At 43.1% G+C, this 25,593-nt stretch overlaps 3 protein-coding genes and 2 non-coding genes across 7 annotated transcripts; 3 read left to right on the top strand and 2 right to left on the bottom strand.

The window, feature by feature from the left end:
* Positions 1-216: 216 nt before the first annotated feature.
* On the bottom strand, positions 217-289 carry trnar-acg (transfer RNA arginine (anticodon ACG)). The gene has a single exon. It is a non-coding gene; the product is annotated as a tRNA-Arg (tRNA).
* Positions 290-919: 630 nt separating this feature from the next.
* Positions 920-11,269, top strand: fanci (FA complementation group I). The gene is made up of 37 exons (XM_069701929.1): positions 920-1,114; positions 1,217-1,289; positions 1,468-1,598; positions 2,056-2,209; positions 2,295-2,352; positions 2,508-2,549; positions 2,722-2,845; positions 3,030-3,115; positions 3,219-3,351; positions 3,436-3,513; positions 3,614-3,750; positions 3,904-4,084; positions 4,190-4,277; positions 4,372-4,502; positions 4,583-4,653; positions 4,785-4,899; positions 5,014-5,136; positions 5,276-5,344; positions 5,423-5,524; positions 5,605-5,793; positions 6,260-6,381; positions 6,480-6,641; positions 7,738-7,917; positions 8,007-8,173; positions 8,253-8,329; positions 8,518-8,634; positions 8,709-8,760; positions 8,839-8,966; positions 9,419-9,484; positions 9,600-9,696; positions 9,806-9,990; positions 10,075-10,131; positions 10,210-10,269; positions 10,376-10,450; positions 10,642-10,737; positions 10,863-10,964; positions 11,207-11,269. Exons 1-37 carry the CDS (start codon positions 1,034-1,036, stop codon positions 11,267-11,269), a joined length of 3,972 nt encoding a protein of 1,323 aa, XP_069558030.1. The 5' UTR covers positions 920-1,033.
* polg (polymerase (DNA directed), gamma) lies at positions 10,523-20,628 on the bottom strand. The gene is given in 24 exon segments (XM_069701930.1): positions 10,523-11,429; positions 12,196-12,356; positions 12,448-12,656; positions 13,025-13,193; positions 13,284-13,406; positions 13,519-13,765; positions 13,911-14,046; positions 14,145-14,262; positions 14,363-14,416; positions 14,518-14,678; positions 14,783-14,896; positions 15,131-15,211; positions 15,699-15,816; positions 15,963-16,184; positions 16,303-16,426; positions 17,049-17,191; positions 17,372-17,554; positions 17,656-17,735; positions 17,857-18,003; positions 18,165-18,332; positions 18,532-18,727; positions 18,889-19,327; positions 19,330-19,485; positions 19,837-20,628. Coding segments are annotated over 24 exon segments (3,651 nt in total). The 5' UTR covers positions 19,874-20,628; the 3' UTR covers positions 10,523-11,364.
* On the top strand, positions 20,570-20,642 carry trnar-ucg (transfer RNA arginine (anticodon UCG)). The gene has a single exon. It is a non-coding gene; the product is annotated as a tRNA-Arg (tRNA).
* A 6-nt stretch (positions 20,643-20,648) lies between these two features.
* LOC138622840 (Golgi apparatus membrane protein TVP23 homolog A-like) lies at positions 20,649-24,075 on the top strand. 3 transcript variants are annotated; one of them, XM_069701932.1, is made up of 7 exons: positions 20,649-20,800; positions 21,014-21,096; positions 22,660-22,804; positions 22,938-23,027; positions 23,107-23,235; positions 23,650-23,778; positions 23,862-24,075. In XM_069701932.1, the coding sequence occupies exons 2-7, from the start codon at positions 21,017-21,019 to the stop codon at positions 23,886-23,888; spliced, it is 600 nt and encodes a 199-aa protein (XP_069558033.1). In that variant the 5' UTR covers positions 20,649-20,800; positions 21,014-21,016; the 3' UTR covers positions 23,889-24,075. The 3 variants fall into 3 exon arrangements, with proteins under 3 accessions (XP_069558033.1, XP_069558034.1, XP_069558032.1); XM_069701933.1 differs by having other exon boundaries at positions 20,649-20,817; XM_069701931.1 differs by having other exon boundaries at positions 20,650-20,869.
* The last annotated feature ends 1,518 nt before the right edge of the window (positions 24,076-25,593 follow it).

Raw genomic sequence — 25,593 nt, 5'->3', positions numbered from 1 at the left:
TGCAAGGGTAAATCTCGGTTGCAATACGAAGCATTGATTGGCCATAGTTTACCAATACCGATAGGTTTATGTTTGCAGACGGAAACGGGATTGGTTGTCACTACCAAGAATAACCTCGATTTACATACAAGAAAAGACAATGTGACGCAACTCACATTTACATACGAAAAAAGACAATGTGATGCGAGTCACATTTACCAAAATAAAAAATATAGACGAGCCAGCCAGGAGTCGAACCTAGAATCTTCTGATCCGTAGTCAGACGCGTTATCCATTGCGCCACTGGCCCGCGCTGAAATTGCACCGGACCACGTGACGTTTTAAAGGGTTATTTCGTACGAGGCTAAGATTATTCTTTTTTTTCTTGAGACCACAGATAAAGATTAAGTCTAGGACATTAACCGACCCATACGTGCTTATAACGCAGATGCTGATAACAAATACATGTAAATTAAATAAAACTATTAACAATAAAAACACAGTAAATGAACAGAAAAATGTGCAAATGTTCGAGACTTCCATTCGCGGACCTGGCAACCCAGCAAAGACCTCTGCAGGCGGTGCCCGTGGTTGACATGTATGAAGAAAAGTTTTACAACTAAACAGCTTGTTTGGACAGGGAATTTGTTATGATACTGAATAACTTCAAGTTGTATTATAACATATGTCATTGTATTTTAACGTATATTTATGTGCTATGGAGCGTAACAACGGGATTGTTAAATACTGTAATTGTGGGATATCTTGACTCGAACATGGCAACCACGAAACAAAACAGGAAGTGTCGTCTGGCGGGAAATTTGCTAAACATTATGAAAGCGTTACCACAGAGACACTGGGAAGACATACTTTTCACAGACAAAGCTGTATGACGAGTTTAAAAAAATAAAATAAAAATGCATGGTCAATATTAAACGTAGCTTAACAACCAAGAAGTAAAAGTAACGTCTAGGTTTACGACAAACTTATTTCTAGTTTACCAAACTTTTACCAGCCGCTCGTGTCAGTCTGCCGGTGGACCGTGAGGGCTGAAATGGATAAAATCGTCTCACTGTCGGATGCAGAAAGTCCCGTCGAACTTCAGAAGTACCTGTCCTCCCTGACCGATGACCAGGTAAGTCGTGTAGCCGGACACAAAACTCCTTTACCGTCCACTGAAGGAGATCCTGTCCGTTTGCTTATAAATGACTTTCCTCTCCCGTTACCTGCTTTCCAGCTGATCGCTGTGGTTACCAACAGCGCACTGAAGGGCAAAAACATCGGGGCTATGATTAAAGGCATATTTAAAGGTACGCACACTAAAGGGATGTATAGTTTATGGGTCAATAGTGTCGAAGAAGATCACAAAGCTGCTACTTTGACAACCGTCACATCAAGCCAGAATCATTGATGCTATATGTGACCTGCGTTGGTTTTAATGTCAGGAGTGGTGCAGTACTAGTAATGAATGTGCTTCTTTTTGTTTAGGCTCTCCACCCAGTTCCACCGAAGGGTCGAATCGCAGACTTCTCGTGTATCAACACTGCATCCCCCTGTGCGAGTCCGGGGACCTTCAGACCGAGGTGGCTGCTGATGTCATTGGACTGCTGATGCTGGAGGTGCACTAGTACCGTTTCTCCCCTATGAATCCACGCGAGTACATGTGTAACCCCAGAGGATGACTAGTACCTGTGACTGTGGATTGTTAAATGGGAGTCATTGCTGTGTCTTAATTCACACTCTTATGTGCTTGCACGTACCTTTTGGAGTGCATAAGTGCGTTTACACCAACAATTAAAGAACGCTGGACACTTTTTACTTGGCAGAAAAAGGAGGGCCCACTAACATATTTTCAAACTGTTGAGGATGATGAAGCTGCAGCTGTTGGAGAACAATTTGTACACATTCACACAAAAGTGTTTACTTTTCACTAATAACCACCCTCCTGCTGTTGAATAGAAGACATCAGTATCTCAGTACCCAAAATCACGTTCATATTTAGGTAAAATAAAAATAAAGTTGGTAGATATCATATCTATCTTAATTCCCATTTTGCTTTTTATATGTTCCACACAGACTCATGCACTGTCCGGACCATCTCTGGCACAGCTGGGGTCTCTCTTTGTTGACGCCATTAAGGTGGGGAAAATGGGCAGTGGGAAATCCCTGGAGCTGTTTCCTACTATTCTTACTGCCCTTGCGGCCTGTGAAGCCCTGTCTTATGGCAAAGGTAACTGCAGATTAACGTTGTTGTCTGAGGTTATATCAACATCACTGAGCAAATTGTAAAAGATACTGGTTTATTATGACTTCAGGGGAACTCAGTGGTGAGGAATACAAGAAACAGCTGATTAATAGCCTCTGTTCGAGCAGGTGAGGACATGACGAATCTTAAACTGCATGTAGATGTGCAAATGTACATTTTAGGGAATTTTTAACAGTGTTTTGCTTCATAGTTACTGATTAAAGCCTAAATACTTACAAAAAAATATTAGTCAAAGTATGTTTGTATTTTTTTTTTCATGCAGATGGGACCCGCAATGTGTTATCCACTTGACGACCATGTTTAGGTGACAACCCTCACTATGATGTATTATTGAGTTTTTATACTACAGTACTCTGTTTTCCTTTTTTACTGCTTTTTTTTTTTTTTTTTCTTTTTTGCAATGATACCACGAGGTTATATCTGTCATTCATTGTTATTTGTGCTGTCATTTTTTTGTGTGTCTCCCTCATTTTAAGGGATGTGCCCCTGTCATCAGAGGAGCTGCAGTTTCTGGTGGAGAAAGTTCTGAGGATGTTCACCAAACTGGATCTGCAGGAGGTCCCGCCACTGGTTTACCAGCTGCTGCTTTTGTCTGCGAAGGTGTGTGTGTGTGTGTGTGTGTGTGTGTGTGTGTGTGTGTGTGTGTGTGTGTGTGTGTGTGTGTGTGTGTGTGTGTGTGTGTGTGTGTGTGTGTGTGTGTGTTAGTGAGGACATGTTGATGAGATAATCGTGTTTCTCTGTCTGGTAATTATCTTGTATGCTTGTCCTGCACTTTGTCTGTTAGGGCTGTAAGAAGCAGGTCCTGGATGGAATCATCAGTTACTTTAAGGAGCAAGATGTCCGCCAGGAAGAAGAGCGGAAACACGGAGAGTGAGTGACTCATACACTGCAAGTGGCTTTTACTGTATTTACTCAAAGATTTTCTGCACACTTTTCATTTATTGATTGTTATTCTCTACTGCCTCTTCCTCAGGAGCCTGGATCTAGAGGTTCAATCTATTCCACAGGACCAGCTAAGGCATGTGGAGGGCACTGCAATCCTCCACACAGTCTTCGCTATACGGCTCGACCATGAGCTCGGGAGAGAATTCATGAAAAGCTTTAAGGTTAAGTGCGGTGCAGCTTGTCAGTGTGTATGTTATCATTTGTGATACAGCCTGTGCCATAAATCTTGAATTGCATTCCTGCAGACATCGTATGGAGACATGTGTCCTTTCAGTGTCGCCCTGTTGCTCTCAGTAGCTCGTATTCAGCGTTATGAAGAGCAGGTGAGACATCTGTACGATTCCTCCTGTACGCATTTGCGTATTCTTTCATTTTGTCTTTACATTTAACACATTTGTTTTCTCATCTCCTTGTTCTGCCCAGGTGTTTGACCTTTTGAAAGGGGCAATCATCAAGAGCTTCAAGGATGAGCAACTGCAGCAAGGGTCAAAGTTCCTACAGGACCTCCTGCCTGCTCACTGCAGTGTGGCTCAGATGATACTGGACACAGTCAAGAACAGGTTACAGCAACAAAAAATTATTGATCCATTTCAAACCTTCAAAATAAGAACTAGAGAAAATGAGGGTCATTAAGAAAATTAAGTTGCCCCATAATTAAACAATAAATGCCCTCATAACATAAACACAATATCTGTGCTGTTCCACCTGTGCAGTGTGTTTGGATGGGATCATGTTACCCAGGGTCTGGTGCAGCTGGGCTTCTTTCTCATGGAAACATTTGGACCCAAACCTGGACCATTTGGAAAGACCACAGAGGGGTCTGTTAGTGTTGCTCGAACCCCGACTCAGCAAGCGTGTAAGCTGGGAGGGCAGGTGCTCCTTCAGGGCTTTAAGGTAACATTGGGTTTTCGGTTGATGTAAATATCAGTGTAAATGCCTGATATTGAACGCACGTTTATGTCGCGTGTTCTCACTGGAGGATGTGTCTGTCTACAACAGGTGCACGAGCCAATCAGAGGTGAAATACTGGAGCAGGTCTTGAATCGACTGGTCACAAAGACGGCGTCGCCTGTCAGTCATTACTTAGGTAATGCAGCCTTTTGATAGTAATGTCAGTCTATTATGTCTATAGGAGAGAATTTGATCATTTGGATTTATTTTATTTTTTTTTGTATCAACAGACCTTTTTTCTGACATTGTGGTCTCTGCTCCCATGATCCTCCTGGAGTCATCCTCCAAGGTGACCGAGGCATTCGACCAGTTGTCATACCTGCCGTTGGCCACTGTTCAGGGTCTATTAAAAGCTGTCCAGGTAAATGAGTGACAGAGAGACACAGAAACAAAAATTGCAGAGGTTTCAGTTGTGTATTCATTCTTTCCTTTTATCTCCAGCCGCTGCTCAAGGTCAGCATGTCCCTGAAAGATGCTTTAATTCTAGTTCTCCGCAAGGCCATGTTTTCCAGGTATGTACTGCTTTGCTCTTAATTACACGAGATTCAATTGGACATAGAGTGAATCTTGCATTTGAAAGCATAAACGCTTATTTAAAAAGATAGTTTCTTCTGCCATTCTACCCCCTAAATGACTCTTCTAGCCAACTGGACGGCAGGAAGTCTGCAGTGACCGGCTTCTTATTGCTGCTGAAGAACTTCAAAGTTTTAGGCAGTTTGGCTTCGAGTCAGTGTAGCCAGGCTATCTCCTCCAGCCAGGTACAGTTACAGTTAAACTCCTCACGTAGTCTGTGCATGTGCAACGAGGGTGCAGCTGTGAAACGGTGCCATTTTAAACCTGAATGGTAATTGTCTTTCTGAACTGCTGTGTAGATCCAAGTGGACGTTCATTCTCGTTACAACTCCGTTGCCAATGAAGTGTTTTGCCTGGAGATCATCAGCAGCCTGCGGCGCTGCCTCAGCCAGCAGGCTGACGTGCGCCTCATGCTCTATGAGGTCAGAGGTGTTGGACATCTTGTGCCATGTTCATTGATTGTTTTGTTTTTTTATTTGCTGGTATTACATTTTACAACCATGACTGATGCTCATGAACAACTTATTTCTCGGACAAAACTCCAATTCTTTCATATTTCAGGATTTCTATAATGTTCTCCGTCGCAACTCTCAACTTGCCAGCGCCATCATGCAGACCCTCTTCTTACAGGTATGTGCGTGTGCTAAAGGCCTATTGTGTCGGATATAACGGCCTGCATTGCTGCATTTAAAGTCTTGGTTTCCTTAGCTGAGGCAGTACTACGAGCCCGAACAAGACCTCCTGCCCCCGGTGAAACTGGAGCCGTGCATCACTGCTCATGGAGACCAAGTGTACCTCCAGGAGCCTCTGGTACTCTTCCTCCTCTGTAGCATTTCTGCAGCCGTGTTGTAGTTGCGTCCATGTGTGCAAAAAATAGCATTCTGTTTCAGGCCCATCTGGTGAGCTGCACCATACACTGCCTGCTGTGGCTGCCGAACTTGCGCCGATCAGCCAACCTCGTTGCTGACGACAGCGATGATGACGAGGAAGAGGAGACGGGATACCAGTCTGACCTGCAGGCAATCATAGAGAGCATGACAAGACGCATGATCAAGTGTGAACTGGAGGACTTTGAACTGGTATGCATTCAAGACGAGAACATACGCTGTAAAAGATTAATGCATTCAAGACAAGAACATACGCTGTAAAAGATTAATGCGCTCTGAGCTACATGTTAGAGCTTTGAAAGGTTTCCGTTTCTACACTCCTCCAAAAGCAGGAGCTGCTCTTCCCCCAAACTACATCTAAAACATTTGTATTGGTTTTATCGATGATATGTGGCAGCTACTTTTACTAAGCCTGTGAATAATAGTTCCAATTTGTGAGCTTTTTGAAATAAGTCAATTTGATATTACATCAGAGATGTTCAGGTATGAATCAAAGAAGCACCATGCCTTAGAAGAACAAGGAACATTTTCTTTTAGCATTTTAGATTAGCTGTACTCAGTGTGTTGTTCTTCACTTATATGCTTGTCCTAACTCCTGTCAGTTTTTCATATTGTGGAAGCCTCATCTTCAGCTTTATACTATCTGTATGTTGATCAGGACAAGTCAGCAGAGTTCTCAATGGGATCCAGTGTCGGAGTGAAGAATAATATCTATGCTGTGCTGGTGATGGGAGTGTACGAGGTCCTCATGGAGTACAACTTTATCAAAGCCAACTACAGGTAACAGCCAGCTCTCTGCATAGTGCACTTTGTAGCAGTGTTGATACAGTGGGGATTTTCTTTTATAAAATTCCTGTACTTGTGTTTGTGTCTTGCAGTAAAAGTGGCTTTGAGGCGCTCATTGAGCTGTTCCGTCATTACCACAAGCTGTCTGAGCTCTTGAAGGAGAAATCTGGAAAGGGTCGAGCGCCGTCACACAAGATCCCCCGCAGTTTACTGTCTATGGGCTTTGTATCGACTCTCATGACTGTGCTCTTCAGGTGAATCATCTGTCACTGTAAGAGTATCTGTTGCATCCAATGCTTCTGTGTGATCATTGTATGTCCTAAAATCAGTACATCTGCACTTGAGAATAGTTTTCGTAAGCAGGTGATAAAAAGCCTCAGAGACTGCTCCCGTTGCACATTGAACAGAGTGCACAAAGCAGGCGGAAGCAATAACCTGTGTGAGACAGTATTCCTAAATAACACATCTTTGTGACCACTGCTATGCGAGCGTTTGTGATTTCTGATATGAATCTTGAGCAGAGACATCAAAGTACGTGTCAAATTTTGGGGGGGACGGAGAGAAGACGCTGGGAGCCAAATCCGGTGAGGAGGTGGGGTTGGGGAGGAATCTTCAAAGTGGCAAATTGACATATTGCAAAAAGGGCTGTTGTGCTACAGTTCAGGTTGTTTGCGTGCTGAATCTTTTCCCTCAGACGACTCAGAACAGCAGAACTGAGTGTTGACAGTCTGACTTTGAGGGACAAATTAACTGCACCACTCCACGAACCTTCAGAAAAACTCTCCTGGTTGTACTCCTGACCCGCTGCGCCTTCTTTGGTCATGGACAGTGACGTTCTGTCCTCCTTTTAAAATGTGAATGCCACTCAAAACACCACACCGGGCTCATTGCTTTATTGTCGTTGTCTTTCTGGAGCATTTTAAGGATCTCCATTGTCGATTTCTTGAGTTTGACACAAATTTGATGTGAGCTCTCTGCTCATGTGCATGGTGAAATCACAAATACGCAAGTACTGGTTGTCAGATAAAACATGTGTAACTCAAGTGCTGATGGTGATCAAGTGAGGTAACCTGAAATATTTACCCACAAATGTCATTGCTTCCCTCAGTTCTGTGCACATCACGGTCATCAGAACCAAAACGGTCTGAGAACTTTTTGATTACACCTCCTAGTTTTCAACTAGTTCTAGATAGTGAGCATTCAACAAAATGATAATTACAAGTACTATACAAGCTTGAAAAGCTGAAAGTTGTAACTATTAAACTTAAACTGCATTTCAAAATTCCATGGCAATGTTAAAGTATTAAGAAATAAATTAAAAAATTTAAAAAAAACTTCTTTTTTTTCCAGAGATAATTCTCAGAGCCGAGAGGAGGCTCTTTCCGTGCTTCGCACAAACGGAGAATTTGTGCGTTACGCGGTGAGTGTGGCTGTGCAGAAGATCCAGCAGCTGGAGGAAACCGGAAACACAGACGGTCCAGATGGACAGAACGCAGAAAGGACTTTCCGCTTCCTCTGTGACATGACAAGGTGGAAATACTTGGGCCTAAATAACAGCATTTAGTTTGACTGCTGATGGGTTTGCTCTCTAACTGATCTTCATCTCAATGTCTTCCCAGCGTGCTGATGTGGCGTTACACAAACATCCCCAGTGTGGTGGAGGAGGCAGGGAAGAAGGAGAAGCGCTCCAGCTTGTCCCAGCTGTGTTTGGAGGGTCTGCTCAGGATCTTCACAACCTGCCAGCAGCGCCTCCCGGCCAAGATGGCTCAGCTCCTCTCTACCATGGGTCAGACATGCAGCAGATGATTTGAAGGTTTGCAACTGAATAGTGTGAAGATATTCATCAAGTTTTGTGTCTCTTACAGACATTGCAGAAGATGATGCCGAACAAGACGATGGCGATGTTACAGAGATGAACTACTTTTACATCCGACAGTTTCAGGTGCATCTGAACAGACGAGAATATTCCTCTTCTGCTTTTAAAGTTATACTCCAAAGAATGAGTGCCCTAAATGTTATTTCACAAACTTTTGTACCTGGAGCCATTTAAATTTAATATTAATATGTATTTTAAATGTTGTGACGGAGCCGACGCAACACTAAAATCCATTTGCATCTACCTGTCAACAGAGGGCGCTGTTTACACAGTTAAGTGGAGGTGAGGAGGAATTTAACAGCAAAGAGGCTCAGCTGCTGGTCAGCATCTTGAGCGTGCTCTCCCGCCAGCTAAAGCCCTCCTCCCAGCAGGTAGGTGCACTCTTACTTCATCGGGCAAAGTGAAAGGTACTTGTTCCACTAACATGTGTACATCTAATCCACAGTTTGTTCAGATGATCACGTGGACAGTGAAAATCTGCAAGGAGACCAGTTTTGGTGCGTGACAGTTCACTCGATCTTTGCGAGTTGCAGTGAGGTGAAGTACTGAAGAAGTGACTGTCTTTGTGTTTTTAGAGGACTCTCCGTTCTCCAAGGGGCTGCTGTCGCTCCTCTTCAGCTTGCATGTTCTCTATAAGAGTCCTGTAAGTCTGTTGCTGGAGCTCTGCCAAGACATCCACAGCCAACTGGGAGATATCGATCAGGTACAGTTACGCTTAACAGTATTCAGAGCACAAATAAGATGGCATTTTACCTTTAAAAAAAAAAAATGCAAGGGCTTTTTCTTTCAGCTTGTCTCTCACTCACTCCCACTGGGTTTATTTTCCTTACTGCCAGTTTCCCCTGATAGCACAGCTGACAACTGTCCACAGTTTTAATCCAACTCATGCAATTCCTAATACTCGTTGTATTAAAGTATTTGTAGATATCGTACGCTAAAACATTTTATTCCAGTGCAAAGCCAGAACTTTCACAATGCATATAACCAACACTTTTTTTTTACCAGCCGTAATCTTTTGGCCTTCATTTTACAGTTTAATACTACTACTGTGATGGTAAATTGATTAAAATAACCTTTAGTAACAATACGGTCAACATTATTGTGCCCTTTTTGGATTTATTTCTTTTATTCTGTCTTTTCTCTTTCCATCATCAGGATGTAGAGGTGGAGAAACAGTCTCATTTCGCCATCGTCAACATGAAAACTGCGACAACAGCAGCAGTAAGTGTTGGTTTTCTAACTGGAGGCGGTCGACTTGTTGCGATTTCAAATATCCACAAATGTGTTTGCTTCGTGTGCTCAACTTCTTCTTCATCTTTTTACCCTCTTGTCCCAGCTGCTGGTCCTGTCTCAGGTTGACAGAGTGCTTGACGAAGTGGACTGGCTTATTGCCAGAAAGAAAAGTCACACAGCCGCTGACAAATTGGTCTCCGGTAAGAAGCCTTTTACACTGATGCTCTGTTGGATTTATGGTGAGAGGGGATGAAGGGAAGAGATGCATTTGTAGGCGAGTGGCACTAAAACGGTTGTGATGTTACGCAGGTGAGGCCACACAGGCTGGCGGCCAGCAGGATCCGGTCGAGAAAGCGGTGACGCTGCAGCTCGGGACTCTCCTGACGGCCTTAAACGAGCTTGTCCAGACGGCCCTTCTGCCCGGCAACTGCACCATCACACTGCTGAGAGCGCTGAGTCGCACATACACCATCCTCACCACCCTGGTCAAATACGTGCGTACCTATACCCCTCGATGATCTCGGCGAGTCTGTTGGTGCAGTCGACCTCCGTGTGACATTTTCCTCTCTTCCATCTAGTACATCCAGGTGTTCGCCAGCCAGCACGCCGCACTGCCAGCTCGCTTTGAGAAGCTGGTGAGTCCGAGGTCTACCCAATTGATTTGAATCTTCTGGTGTTTTTAATCTCACGCTGGTTGAACACTTTCTGTGCAGGTCAAACTCTCAGGCTCCCACCTGACACCGCAGTGCTACTCCTTCATCACGTATGCACAGGTACGGCTCCGTTCAGTTGAGGAATACTCTCATGACGAAAGCAGCTTCATGCTCAGGAGGACGGGACGTTGGGGTTTGAAGAGTGATGTTTTTGTTTCACTGCTAGAGTGGAGAATTCAGTGGCGGAGGTGCAGACGACAAGAAGAAAAAGAGAAGGAACGAAGTGAACACTGCTGCCTCTGTAAGGACATTTACCTCTTCTAGTTGTAACAATTAAGGTGACTGATTATAAGAACAATACATTTGTGCAGTTTCTTTTTTCTTTTTTTATAGAAATAAAATGTACAGATACAACAGTGAACAACTTTAAACATCCGTTTCAAATGGATCAATTCAGAATCACATCTGTCCTTGACCCAACCTCTTCCGTAGGCGAAACTCTTCCGTGAGACAAAAGCCATCCCGGACTTGATCTTCGGCATTGAACAGTATGAGAAGTATCTCATCACACTCTCAAAGAAATCAAAGGTGTGGATCGCATGAGATCAATACATAACAAGCACTGAGCAAAACAACACGGCTCCATGAAGCCCTTTAGCACAGCGTCATCACCTCGATGACTCGTATACAACATCTGTATGTGTGTTTGTCAGGTAAACCTGATGCAGTACATGAAGCTGAGCACCTCAAGAGATTTCCGCATCAATGCTGCGACCCTGGATGCAGCTCTGCAGGAGCAGGACGACAGTCAGGAGGTCAGTGTCAGCTCAGCTCCACTATTTCCTTCTTTTTTTTTTTTTTTCTTTTTTACTTAATTCTATATCCAGGTGGTGCTCATTGTTGAAATGTTTCCCTCTGGTGGTGCATGTGGCTACATAATTAGACCTCAACTTCGCTTTAGAAAAGTTTCTCGTGATGTTTTGAATCCAGTTTGAGTTGCATGTGAGTTTTTCTGGATAAACTCTTAAGTGTCCGTCTGTTCTACCATTTCTGTCAGACCACAGAGTCACAGGACGCAGAGGAGACGCTGGAACCCAAAGAGAAGAAGAGGAAACCGTGACCTGATGTCGAGCTCCTCTGTTTGTTACAGATGTGTTAACCTCGACCAGCTGATGAACGGTGTTCATGAATACCAGCAGCCTGGCTCACAAAGTGCTATTTTCCTTTGTTGAGAGAGCCTTTAGTGATGTTGATGATTTGGTAGATGTCCAAGGCCTCACCTGTGGAAAGTTTAGACATATTGTTTAACCATTTATTTGTGTTCCAACAGTTCACTTTATTCAAGGTAAATATGTATTTTCTTCATATCGGATGTATTTCTAAACACATACATTCAGTTCTTTTTACATTATATGCAGATCTTTCAAGTATTAATTTGACTTCCCGCCCTCTTTTCATCAGTGTGATGTCGTGATCAACAAGCTGCTCTGTATTTAAAATTAAAGCGGTTCAGAATTACTTTTTATTTTAAAGACAGTACAGTTGCAACTGTTTACAGAAGTACTTTAGATGGCTTTGCTTTATCATTCATTGGCTACACTGAGAAGCGGTGGATCTGTGGTTTCTCGCATGTAAATCTTCATCTCGGAGATATTTCCAATGTCGCTTTGTCAAGTTTATTCTGCTAACGTACAATGTACATACAGAGTGTTGTTTTTAGCCTGGCAGTAAAAATATTGATAGTTTCTTCACACAACTTTGTAATGCATTCCCTCAAATGAATAACTAGACTGGAAGTGATTTCAGTATTCCTACAAGTGGCCGTGCAAATAAACCAAAAGGCCGCTGACGATATAAAACTGTTTGATGTGGTTTAGTTTTTGGAAAGAGATGGCAGGAAAGTTGTTCTCCCACCTGATATCCGCAGTATTTGTTTCCCCTCCTGTCTTTTTCTGTGTACTTTGTATATATTAAACGTGTTTACAATACATGCGGTATACTGTGCCTGATGTCGGAAAAAGGCTGATGATACTGTGCAGAACTCACCAGGTGGCAGGCCATATCTTCGTTCCACACCTGTGGGGTTGGAGGGAGTCACACAGTCCATGGTGACCTCCTTCCTCAGACACTGGTCGATGTCAACCGCACTGAAGAAAGCGACCGACTGGGGAAGGTCCTGCATGGCCAACGCATGGGCGAAGACACTCCTGCAGAAAAAAGCAGCACAATCGGGAGACGCCGTCAGTTCTGTAGTTCTGCGTCGAGACCGGGAGAACGTGCACCGAGCTGTGAGCCGACCTCGTTAGCAGGTTTGTGATCTGAAGTGCCAGCGCTGCTCTGTAACGGTCTTCGCTGCGGACAAGGTACCGCACCTCGTCGTGGATGCTGATGCAGAAACGTCCGTCAATGTTGTGGTCCTCAAAGAGCCACTTCATGGCCACCAACATCAGATGGAGGTAGTCCACCGCAGAGCTCTGCACCACCCAGTTCACTCGGCTGGTGATAAACTGACAACAGAAATGTGGCACATCTCGGCTTACAGACAAAACTGTTAATGTGTAGTTCAGCGCCTCCACGAGCAGAAACACTGACCTCATCCAGTTATGGTTTCTAAAGCAACATTTACGTAATTATTTAACAAGAAAACTTTTGATGCAAGTTATTTCTTTAAAAGAGTGAAGGATACGATCATGTACTTCTTGGCAAAGTGGTCACTTTGCTTTGGACAGAAAAACGGTAAACACCTCTTACAGTGAAACCCCAAAGTTATAAAAAAAAAATAATTGCCACAAAAGGTCCTGGATATGGACAGCTAATGTTAATTCAATACTATCATGATGATTAGAACTGGATGTTAGTAGCCGGTGCGTCTCACCTCATCTTTAACTGCCTTGGGCTCCAGTGCTCTGCTAATCCTGCAGCCGAGAACAGGAGTGGCTGGGTTTGCTGAATGAGCTATACTCTCCAGTTTATTGAACATGTCCGACTCGGTACCTCCAGCCCACAGACGTTTGCCGACGAGGTCCCACCTCTTCCGCCGGGAGCTGAATGCGTTGAGGGAACAGAGACGGATGAAAATGAAGTAACACCAAGTAAGCGTGGATGTTCGAGTTTTGCTTTGCTTGCCCCCTCACCATTGTGAGGCCAGTCGAGTGATCCTTCGCAATTCCTGCAGGGAGACACTTGCATCATCCTCCCTCTGCACATCAATGCCCAGTTCATTGACCAGCCACTCACCCTCCTCTGACAGATGATACCTGACAAAAAAAAAATAGAAGCACAAACGTACAGGGTTAGAAGTTCAACTTTGTCACCTAACTCAAAATCAAATCTTTATGTAACCATAACGATTTAACCTGCTGAGCTCACCTGCGTGTACCCTTTGTTAAGGCGTACATTTGCCTGGCCTTACTGGCAGCTTCTGTCTGATCGAGGCGGTGGTTGAACTGCATCAGCAACCTCTCAGCAAAAGGTTGTCCTGCACCGTATATGCGTCCATAGTTGAACACCTTCGCGTGCTCTCGGCTGATGCCCACAGTATCAGCAGTACGGCTGTGCAGGTCAGTGCACTGACTCTTCTTTCCCTGGAGGGTCATCCAGCCGAACGCTGTGCAACCTGAACACAGACGTTTAGATGCTTTCAGATGCCTTCGACTTGGTTTTGGTTTGCAATTGGCTGATCGTCTGAGCTTTTTGATCGCACGCCGCACAGCGTTTTAAATTTCGAGAAACAAACAAGATTTCAAAGAGAAAAATTTCACCGTGCATCCCAGCAAAGTGAGCCTCTCCGAGCACAGCAGCAATCCACAATTCCTGCGAGTCTACGTCTGCTCCTACCAAGTGATATCCGGGCGGTACCTGGACCATGGCCTTCAGCTCGCTGCCTACCCGATCCCGCTGCGGACACAAAAATACAGCCCGATGCGAAAAGGAAATTTAAGTTAGTAACATCGGACTTGCGATGTGCGGTTTTCCTTGTCGGCTTTGTCTCTTACCCGAGCATTACTGGCAGTCAGCCACGTCGGCTCCACAGCCCTGCGTGTCACCGTTCCAGCAGTGATGACCTGAGGCAATATGGCTCCATACTGACCCTCTTCATCGAACTCTTTGTGTCTTAGGGAGACAGCGAGGTTGTTACACACAGCAATGACTTTTCTCTCCACTTTATGACTCATCAATAAATGCAGGATTACTATTGATATACCAGACAAACCTGCTGACGATACGAGGAAGCTCTCCCTTTCTGAGCCACAGCACCATCTGAGAGCTACGAGGGGACAAGAAAAGAAAGCGTAGTCACCATTTTTAGCTTTGATAAAGCTGATTGTGATCGACTAAAGAGACAAATGAAATGAAACTGATGGGTACCTTATACGTTTATGGGCATTTCTCCAGAAGGACATCATTTTGTTGATCTCCAGAGCTCGAGTAGCGTTCGTCCCGCCCCTTCCTGCTCTGAGGGTACCATCCTCCATCTTAGCCAGGAAGTCCTTTGAAAACGGACTGCCAACGTTGTTGTGATTACCATCCTGGAAACACAAATATTCAGTCGGACGGTGAAGGTAGTTTAATGGAGTCACATTGTGCCAATGGTAGTTATTTACGGCACTCAAGGTAAACAAGGAAACTTCACCTTATGAGGCAATTTGAAAAACCAGCAACCTGGAATATCGACATCATTGTAAGGGCCGTTTCCGTGGTGATAATGGCAGTGATTCTCTTTTTGGACATGGCCCGGATCTTGGGACTGTTGTTGATACAGAATACAAAGTATGTCATAAAGCAAATCACAGTGAAACTAAAATAGAAACGTAGAGTAAAAACTGCAAAACACGCATGTTGATAGTTGAAAGTTCAGGTCCATATTAACAAAGCTATAAAGGGAATTAACATATTGATATAGAAATTTGCCACTATACAAAAGCATTTGTGATACAAAGTCTTGACGCATACAAATGCAAATAAGTCCCAATTCACTCACCTTCTTTTTCTTGTCCTCATTTTTTATCATTCTGAGTCCATTTTCTTCGGTCAGACTTTCCAGGGAACCGAACTCCTCCACCTTGAAATGACACAATGACACATATTCTATAAATCCAGAGGACCTCATCAATTACCCAATGAAACAGACCAAGTAAAAAAAAAATTAAAAAAAAAAAACATGGGTAGAATAATATTCATGGTGAAAAAAATTATATAAATTCTATATTTTGGTGAATCTGTACTTGAGAAAGTCATGCTGCAGCAGTTGCTAGCAGTCTCGATCCAAACTGGATTATTGTTAATATTGAAGGACATCCCTAAATTGTATTTAAATGATTATTAATGAAGATTTGAAGCTATAAGAAAATCTCTTATATGATTTCTAAGCAGCATATTTATGGATGTTCATGCCTTGTGGACATCAGAGAATCTCCTGCTTACTGGAAAGGGGTTCGCCGCACAAATTCCGGCAGTATGAGGTCTGTTTAGTCCGAGTCATGACTGAGAAGAAGAGCGGTGCAGTTTTTGATGTCACTTAAGTCACCCTACACAATGAATGTTTGCACCTTTGCCCAAACTGTGCTGTCTGTCCACACGAGGTCCTCTGAAGGGCTGGAGTCCAGATACTCCGGCTGCTCCTTGCTGTTCTGCTCACAGTACTCTCCGTAGACTCTCTCAATAGCTCTGTGGAGCACAACAAGGCTTTAATACACAAATACGGGTTTGAATCGGAGGTTAAACAAGTGACAGAAATCTGCAGCCGTCTGTGATTAAGCTTCTGAGCTCAGCTCTTGATGAGAAAGCCCCGTTCCCTGTTTTCACTTCAGTACCTGTGTGGGCACACCGGCCCTGCGTTTTCCTCCTCAGATATTAGATGATCCCTTCGTCCAGGTACCAGATAGCCCCACCCGTGTTTCTCTGTGTAATGCAGGGGGAAGCCGTCCCACGTCAGCCCCATCAGCTTCGGTGTCAGTCTCATCTGTAGACTGATGAGGCTGGCTCCGGGTGACCAGCTGTCCTCGGACATCTTGTCACACAGCTTACGATACCACCTGCAGGACAAAGTCAGGAGGGAGAAGGGCAGACTTACAATGTCAAGTGGCAAACGGAGGTGAACATTTAAGAGTGAATTATTGGATGACTCGGTGGTGCTTGCGAGTGACCACACACCCTGGGTGTCCAGGCAGATGTTGCCTTCTTTTTGGAAGTCGATTCACTGTTTCCTTCAGTTTCTCAACAGCCAGCCTGCTGGGACAAGGGCCGTCCATCTCCTCTTCAGGTGGTGGACCCGGGTCTAAAATCACAACAACTCCAGTGAATCATCTCATCTGTTACTAGGTCTGAGTATCGAACACTGACATTGATTTGATATCTGATATCGAAACAATTCTGGACATTTTGTGCCAAATTTTGATACCGCAGCTACATCCCCATTTTTTCACTTTTACTACCCTCATTCAGGAGTAAATCTCAGCTCACCGTGCAGTTAAAATCACGTTTCAACAAATTAGAACGCCTTGTTTCACTCTTTTAAAAACTAACTTTTAGCCATAAACCTGTGAGTGTTACGTGTACTGTGGTGACTGGAGGCTTCTCTGTGCACCGCTGACTTGCGTCTATCGACAGTCTGCATATGAGGCGTTTAGGGGAGACGTTCAAATTGTAGCTAAACTAAAGATTTATACCGAGATGTGTAATATAAATTTATTTTTGTTCAAATTTATGTTAAAAAATTGTTATAAAAAAGTATTGCTCAGGGACCAGTGTCAAAACTATTTGGAAACACTTTCCAGCCCTTTCTGTTAAACGAAATCCTTTTTGCAATGTTTCTATAATACACCAAGTAAGCAATAAACATCCTTCTCAAAAGGAAAAATGAGATTAATCTAAATATGTTTCAGGTGGTGAGCTTGTACCTTCTTCCCAGTCCGGAAGGGGAGTAGCCACTTTTATTTCAGCTGCTATTTTGGACTGTTTCTTCTTGCTGACTGCAACTTTCTTCTGCTTGAACTCCTGCACATCCCACTCAAGGTCCCAAAGCCAGGGGTCTTCTTTGTATCTTAAATTAAAAAAAACATAAACCAAATGCAATGTGAACAATTTCGGACGAAGCACATCAATCCCCAGGTTACTGAGCTTCATACTCTCCATAAATGTGTCCTCTTTTTTTTTTTTTTTATCTTGTCACATTATCATCGCCATTAACTTAAATTATATGATGCAGTCACGCTGCTCTCACCTGTCATCCTGCAGGAGCTGGCAGGCGTCGTCTGCTAGAGTCATCAGAGACTTCTTCATCTCTCTCTGGAGCTCTTCGTAAACGTCCTGGGAATCTTCAAGGTATCGCCCCCAGTTTTGATTGACAGGAAGGTAGCTCACTCCCATCTCCAGCATCCCTGCCAACGTCACAGGATGAGGGCACCTTATAAAACACAGCGGAGAAAACATTATGGCAATAAAATACCATATTTTTGGTTAGAACATTAATACACATGCAGGAAGAGGTATTGAGGTTTTACCAACCTCTCCATGAAGAGGGGTAGCTGTTCTGTGAAGACCTCGTGTGTAGCCTGAACATCCATGGCGCAGTACTGCATTAACTCCTGTAGGTGGCAGCAAAAGCACATGTATTTTGCCAAGTCATCGCAAAGCTCTTGAGGGTATGAATACATTTGGGCTGCAGTTACTGACAATCTGACACTCATTTTGCCATAAATCTCTGACCTGGAAGTTGTTCCTGACATCCATCATGCTGCCCTTCACAAAGGTTTCTCTGGCTTCTTTCTGCAGCGGTGGTCCTCCCACATACAGAGCATGGACATCAGCCAGATTGTTAATGCTGCTGATATTAACCCAGTCCCAGGAGCCGATCTGTACACAACACATCATGTCACAGAGTTTTGCTGAAGCCAAAAGCTTAATTAATACAGAATAAAAAAAAAAGATCATGACAACTTATTCTGAAGCAAACTACAACTCCTAATGCATATTGTAAGCGATTTATGGTGGGAAAAAAAAATAAGGACACAAACCATTGGGCCCTCCCGTTTCCATCCAGCTTTCTTAATGTGTTCCTTGACTTCCTGAAGACCCTTCTTCTTGCCCATCTTATTGGCCATCCACAGAGTTCGCTGGAACCCCGTCAGCCCTGAGATGGCCATGTGAAGGCTCATGGTGTCCATAAAGCGAACCTTTGAACCCTTACAAGAAAGAGAGGACATTATTTTCTGAAAGTAACCGGACACGAGTGTCCTATATAAAACAGGAACAACACCTGCTAACCGGCAAATGTTATAATGTGGATCACATGACAAAATGTGCCACCCGAAGGTGATATAACATGAGGTAAAGGGCCACATAGGAAATGAGGTGAAAACACCGCAACCTCAGAATGCTAACCTTTAGTAGGTACTGCTCCTTAATGTGAGATCGGTCAAAGCTGACGTTATGGCCCACTATGAGCCTGTCCTGCCACTGACCACCTGGAGGGCGAGCGGAGTTGAAAGGCGTCTCTAGTGGGATGAGGTCAGAGAGGGTCAGCTGGTTCGACCAGGAGTATCGCTCCTCGATCAGACGTTTACTGCACCAGGAGTACCTAGCAAGTGAGAACAATACAATCTTAACCGCTGCCCATTCATATCCACTTTAACACATTTTGGTAACATTATCAGGGCAATGAAGCTGATTGGTCGTGAAAAAACTGTTTAACACCAGCCAGTTCTCCCCTTTACGTTACAGTTCTGGGTTACTGCTCACCAGTTGGTGGGAGACACGGCCACGGCCAGTGTGGGACACCGTCCCTCTGTCATGCACACCTCCACGTCAAACACTAATGCAGACTCCTTTGGGAAATCCACTTTCTGACTCTCCCCATTGGGCCCGTAGCGTGTCCAGCCGACCTCCCAGCTCCACTCCCGAGGCATAGGTGGCAGCTGGGCCTGATGCAGCTTGGTGGCTGCCTCAAGGTAGGGAAGGCTCTGCTTCTCGGCCAAGGTGCGAAAGTGCTCATCAATGTTTTCTCCATACATTTGGGGAAGTTTGAGCTCGATGTCGGGCAGCAGTGAAGTCTCTTTCCCCCACAGCTGGTGTTTCTGCAGGTGCCCTATGCTGCGATCCACAGCTTCCTCTCTGTACTCGGGCTCCAGCCCTCTGAAGATCTGCTCGTGGAGATTTCTCGAGAGCATCTGGATGTTAAGGGGTTCAGGCGGGTGTCTGTGGAGTCCTCGCCCTGTAAGGAGCGAGGCTCGGTGGAGTAGAAGCGGCGTAGGCTCCTCCATTGTAGAGAGGTAAGAGTCCTCCGCAGAGGACAGCGCAACACATGCAGCATCACCTCATGAGGACGTCTCACTCGAGCTGGAAGATAAGATAAGTAAAACCTTTATTGATTCGGTTGTTTTAGGAGCTTTAAGCAGTAAATCAGACAGATAGATGAGAACAGTAAATATATAAAAGATATGGAGCTATAATACAAAAATAATACAAGTAACAGGAGCTGGAAGACGACAAGGGTGACACCATACAGATTAATTTGGTTAATCCTGTCTCTCATGAAATGAAACAGAGTTAGATAGATTCCAGACAGACAGATCATGTTTGATTACATCTTATGATGTGGGACTTTGTTATTGCTTTAATATCGCTAAATATCTTAAATTATCATTGCCTTTAAGACTTAAAAGTGGTTTTGTGAGCCTCTAATGTTACCTGCTTGGTCTGTAGCCTCCCAGACTTCATCACCCATCCATACTCAGTCCAGGACACTTAGATATTTCACTTCGATAATGTTAGTGCACTCAAAATGGTATTGCCCAACGTCAGCATTAACTTGCTTGACTTAACTAAGAACAACTGCCGCACTACACGTTAGTTGGTTTAACCTGCCGCGGTGTAGTATAACTAGTTAAGTTAAACACGTAGAAGAATACTTGCCTTGTGTTTACTAACACTTGGCTCCCACGCGACTGAACAAAAGATGACTTTTTTTTAGTCCTCCGCTGTCTCACTATGTTGGCAAGACTGTCTGTAAAATCAAAACCAGCACCTCAGCCAACCGGGTTTTTTTTTTTTTTTATCAGTTAGTGATAATGTTACAGTGTCCAAACAAAATGTGTTAAAAAAATAAAATAAACAGCAAATGCTAGTTACCTTAGCATTCATAGCGGCGCGGTTGATAGAGTAAAGCAAATACGAAGCGCGAGCGCTCCCGAGCGGCCCGGATGACTAAACTGTGTTTTTTTTTTTTTTGGTTGTTTTTTTTAACAATGAATTGAAATTATTGGATGATCACAGTGGTGGACAGGGATTTCGTTTTGAAAGCATGTAAACAACTAAATCAGTCCCAGTCAATCGCAATATCAATCAAACGTGCAAAAACGTGCTACGAAGCATTTTGAACATTCTTTAAAATTTTAATATCGCACCTTCGTGAGTATGACGTGGCCGCGTGGCCTAATGGATAAGGCGTCTGACTTCGGATCAGAAGATTGCAGGTTCGAGTCCTGCCGCGGTCGCATTTTTTTTGTACTCCTGGTATTGTTTGCTGAAGCAGAATGTACATCGATTGTCCGCTTTTTACCGCATTGCAACCAGGCGCTGAGTCATCTGAACCGTGAAATAAATTAAAGTCCAGCTTCCTGGTGTGGATGTGAAGGAGGAGGTCGCTGTCGCTGTCGGTTTGATTTCACTGTAACACCTGGCTTACTCTAGTCATTTAATACAATCACCCTTCCATTAAATGGTACTTGGTAGCTTTGCTTAACGCATCTGCCGATCATGAAGAATTGCGATTTTTTTTTTTTGCCTACCTCTAAATGTATTGTGTGTTTGCCTGCATTGTATTAGCATGGAGGATTAATGCTGCTGTGTCGTTGCTTCTTGGCAGACGATGGCGGATGATACAGAGGATGTTGAGCTGGACTTTGCAGCTGACGAGCAGGAGAGGGCGCGGAGCAGCGCAGTAATAAGGTGCACTGCAGGAGATACTATCACATCATTTATTTTGTCTTATACAGTGTTTTTCTTTCATTACTATAAAAATCACTGAGGGCTGTTTTCAGATTCGTGCAATTAGTTCCATCTCAATGAAATGAAATGTGCTAAGTAAATCTCAACTGCATGGACAAGTTATCTGTCATAGCAAAACTATTGAACCCTGCAGAATATGTGTGGGGGGGTTTGCACATTTAATAGCCTATGTTTTGATGATCTTGAATTCATATTTATAAATTATATTTGAGTTGAGTGACATTATGAAATTGCTGGATTGTTTTGGTCAACCTCTGTATAATATTACCGTTTTAATTGCTTGCTATATAAGGAAAGCAGATTGTTTGAATGCTGCAAAAGTTTGAGAGCTCTGCTAAAGACACTGAATTTGTTTCAGCTTTGATACATAAATCACCTTTGCCGTTGTTTAAGTTGGTTATCAAACATGGCACAGGAAAATGAGCTGTCTTAAAGAGCTAAGAGGAGAAACTATTTTTTAAAGGATGTGGTTTAAGGGAAAAAAAAAAAAAAAAAAGATTTCCAAGACACTTCATGTTCCAAGAGACACAATTGGCAGCATCTTGTGCACGTTTAAACATCATGGTAGAGCAGCAAACTCTCCTGTGTGGAAGGAAGGAACATTTCTCTGCAGGAGGACCTGACGTATCAGTACAAACTACTGAAGACTGAACAAGCAACCTCTACACATTGACCAAAAAAGCTAATTAAATGGTGACTTACAGTAAATATGGCATCAACAAAAACAACAACAATGTGGATTGGCCTGCTGAGCTCTTTTTTTGTGGATTCATGAGACTAAACTGGAACTGTTTGCTCTAATGAATCGGCAAGAAATGGCAAAAGAAGGACAATGCCTTCAAGTGTATGACAAGAAAATCACCATCCCAACAGTCAAATATGACTGTAGGGTCATGTTGTTGGGGTGCGTTGCTGCTGCAGGAACTGATAATTGGCATCATGGATTCTTGGATGCTCGTTATGTCCCGAGTGTGAAAACCAAATGATTGGACTTGGACGCTCAATCAAAGCCTGGTTCAGGAATCATTACTGGAACGTCCTTGAGAGGACATCTCAGTCTCCATGTTGGAATCCCAAAGAGAAATCTTTGGTGGGATTTAAAGAAAACAGCGTGGACTGGAAGTTTTAGACGAAAAGAGGTGTCGGAAGATTGTGAGAAAGTACTAGAAATATTTATTGGAGGTCAAAAAGGTCAAAAGACATTAGTGTTAAATGGAAAGTTGGGGTAGAATAATGCTAATGGGCATTTTTGGAGTAGTTAATACAATTAGTGTGCTCAGCATTTTATTGTCAAAAATGCATTGATTTAGGGAGGTCAAATATTTTTAATTGCAACTGTATGGTTGATTTTTCTCAGTTATAGAAAATATTATTTTATCTTTCTATCATGAAATGTATATCTTTGTTACAGCATATTTACCCCTTCCTGCTCTAACTCTACCTGCTTCACGGACATTTTGGGGTTCTCATTCATCTTTTCTAATCCCGTGCTTTTGGTTTCAGACACCCACTGGCCTCCTTTTTCCACCTTTTCTTTCGAGTGGTCGCCATTGTCGTCTATTTGCTGTGCGACTGGATCAGCAAGAACTTTGCGTCGTGTTTTGTTCTGATCATCGCTCTGCTGTCTTTTGACTTTTGGTCTGTCAAGGTAAGAGGTCATCTTTAGGTCTCCTACTAATGCTCTTCACTTTCTTTTGTCCTAACCATCCTGTACACCTCAACAATCACTTTTTTCCACCTCACTGGTTTTCATTTCTCACAGTTGTCCTGTGTTGTTTCAGAATGTGACCGGCCGGTTGCTGGTGGGGCTGCGCTGGTGGAATCAGATTGATGACGATGGAAGGAGCCTCTGGGTATTTGAGGCCAAAAAAGTAAGACACTGTTGTGCCACTTTGAGTGTGGATAAGCATTTTTGGGGTAATAAACATTGGGCTTTCTGTGTGTTTGCAGACATCTGTGGGTAGTAACACTGGCACAGAGGTGGAGGCAAGGATATTTTGGCTGGGCCTAATCATCTGTCCTCTCATTTGGACCTTCTTCTTCTTCACCTCCCTCTTCTCCCTGAAGATTAAATGGCTGGTGAGACAGCTGTTGCTTGTGTGCATTGCTGTACATTTGCAGAACTATAGCTCAGGGTTTTCCCGACCATTATGAGGCTGAGCTGTTTTGTTTACCACCCACCATTGTGTGGAGCATTGAATTACCTTAAAGACTCTTCTCCAGATCTAATGGTTGCACTCGTTCACCAGTAGACTTCTTTTGCACGTTTTGTCTTAAGGCTTTTGAGTGTTTGTTTATTATCTGCTTTATTTTTTTTTTTCACACAGTTGTGGTAACAACATTAGTCAAAAATGACATGAAATTGCATATTTCTTTATTGAAAAATTGTAAAACTTTTGGAGGGGATTACCTCCAAAACCCCCTCAAAATACATGTCCCTTCCACAAACGTAGTGAAAATACTGCTTTAAATGCATCTGTCTGTCTTCCCCAGTCACTGGTGGTAGCCAGTATTTCCCTCCAGGCGGCCAACCTCTACGGTTACCTACGCTGCAAGGCAGCAGGACAGGATGGCCAGCCTCCAGACAATTTCTCTTTCACGGGACAGCATCTCCTCCAGCGTGTGAGTGACTGACTGCATCAATGAGACGGCACGGTTAACGTGTCAGAGTATATTAAAATCATACTTTTTTCCCCCTCTTTCAGCCTGACATCATCTTTGGAATACTTTGAAGTTTACCTCCTGCACCTGTACAGCCACTCAGCTGCCCCTTTGTGTGTTTGTGTGTAAGAAAGAGACCACAAACTGCACATATACTTGAAAGGCTTTGTGCCCCGTGCATGTCTTTGTGTCATGTTGCCCATGGATTGGTCCGGATATTATGTTAATAAAACAATTATTGCTTTTGGTTGAACACCACATAGCTGCACATTTATTTAGTATGACTAAAGTAAAAATTATATCGTTTTTAAACATGTTTTCAATGTGTGATTGAAATTGTTCCACTACACCAACAGGAAATGTTTCTTTGATAAAAAAAAAAAAAAAAAATAGACAGTTGTGTATCATGTGTTGTGGCAGACAGGTTTCTGTGCTCAAGGGCACCACATGGAATAAATACATGAATTAATGGGGCAAAAGAGCCTGAAAGAAAGGGAATTATCATTGTTTAAACAATTATTCAAGAGTGATTAATTAAAGAATTTTAGATTCTAAGATGTTTGGTGTAAAATTTCAATCTAGGAGTTTTAGAAATATTAATATGTGCATTGCAGGTCACAATCCAACTCAAATGCATTATTTCCGCTGTGACTCCAAACATAATTGCCTAATTTACACTGACCCGGTTGAGCCAGGACAATTTTAATACCTGAAGAAACGGGTCTGCCCACTCATAGGTCAAAACAAAATAAATGGTCAACACAATATATTTATAGAGTGGAATTCAATAGGAGCTGCGGTTAAATGAAATACTTAGAGAGGACGAGAAGTTAACTGTTACGCCAATCGCGTCTTAAAGTCTGCTCTTATTTTCTGTTAACATGAATACAGCACGTGACATGCTGGGAATGAATTTATCTCTGGTGCCATTGTAGTTTAAAACATTAAAGTCGTTCCGAAAACATTTTCCTCTGACCGGGCTGATTTGGAGGGAACTGTTCGTGCCACTCTTGTCCGTGGACCCTCATGTTAATTTCCCACACATGCCACAAACGCTTCAGACCTCAAAGATCCTTTATTTAACAAGAGCGGTCACACCGTACTCCAGCTTGTGGCTGCGAAGCCACGTGAACATTTTAAGGCGCCAAATCTTTTCCTTGTGCACATCTTTTGCCAAATTTACAATAGCATAATGACATGCAATCTAAAGCAGAGAGCAACTGCAGTGATAAAGTGAAAAAACAACAACAACAACAACAACAAAAAAAAAAACACAATTTGTTTGCCTCTCGTCACCAGATCTGCAGTTATACCTGCAAATCCTGTATTTGACACGTTTGCTGTGTCACTATTTAAACTGTTTATTCTTTAATGGCAGTGTAGCAACATTAAGATCACACATTCACTAAATTATCAGGAGATATGTGGAACTTGTCCTCGGAGGAGGGAGCACAATAACGTGGAAAAAATACTATATTTGTTAAAAACTTCATTTTAGCATCTAATATGATAAAACCGCTTAAAAGGGTAACAAAACATTGGACATTTTGATGCAATTATTGATTTTCAATGCAGTCTTTTAAAGCTTTCCTCTGAAAATTGTAGAATCATAGAACCGAGTCCCAGAAACAAAAATGGCCAAGATCAAGTATTAAGTTTTAATTTCAACTTTAAAGATAGCATGGATAAGATGCTTTTAAAGTCTTTGAACACACGCAATTTTTATGAGCCATACTCCATCAGATGATGGAAATTTGTGTGATATGATTGAAAGCT

Source organism: Brachyistius frenatus, unplaced genomic scaffold (genome assembly GCF_029030835.1).
Source record: "Brachyistius frenatus isolate BFR_SWC_R1_liver_20210118 unplaced genomic scaffold, ASM2903083v1 Contig_39, whole genome shotgun sequence".
NCBI classification, from domain to species: domain Eukaryota; kingdom Metazoa; phylum Chordata; class Actinopteri; family Embiotocidae; genus Brachyistius; species Brachyistius frenatus.
Note: the sequence above shows the minus strand (reverse complement) of the source record. Positions and strands in the feature narration are given on the sequence as shown.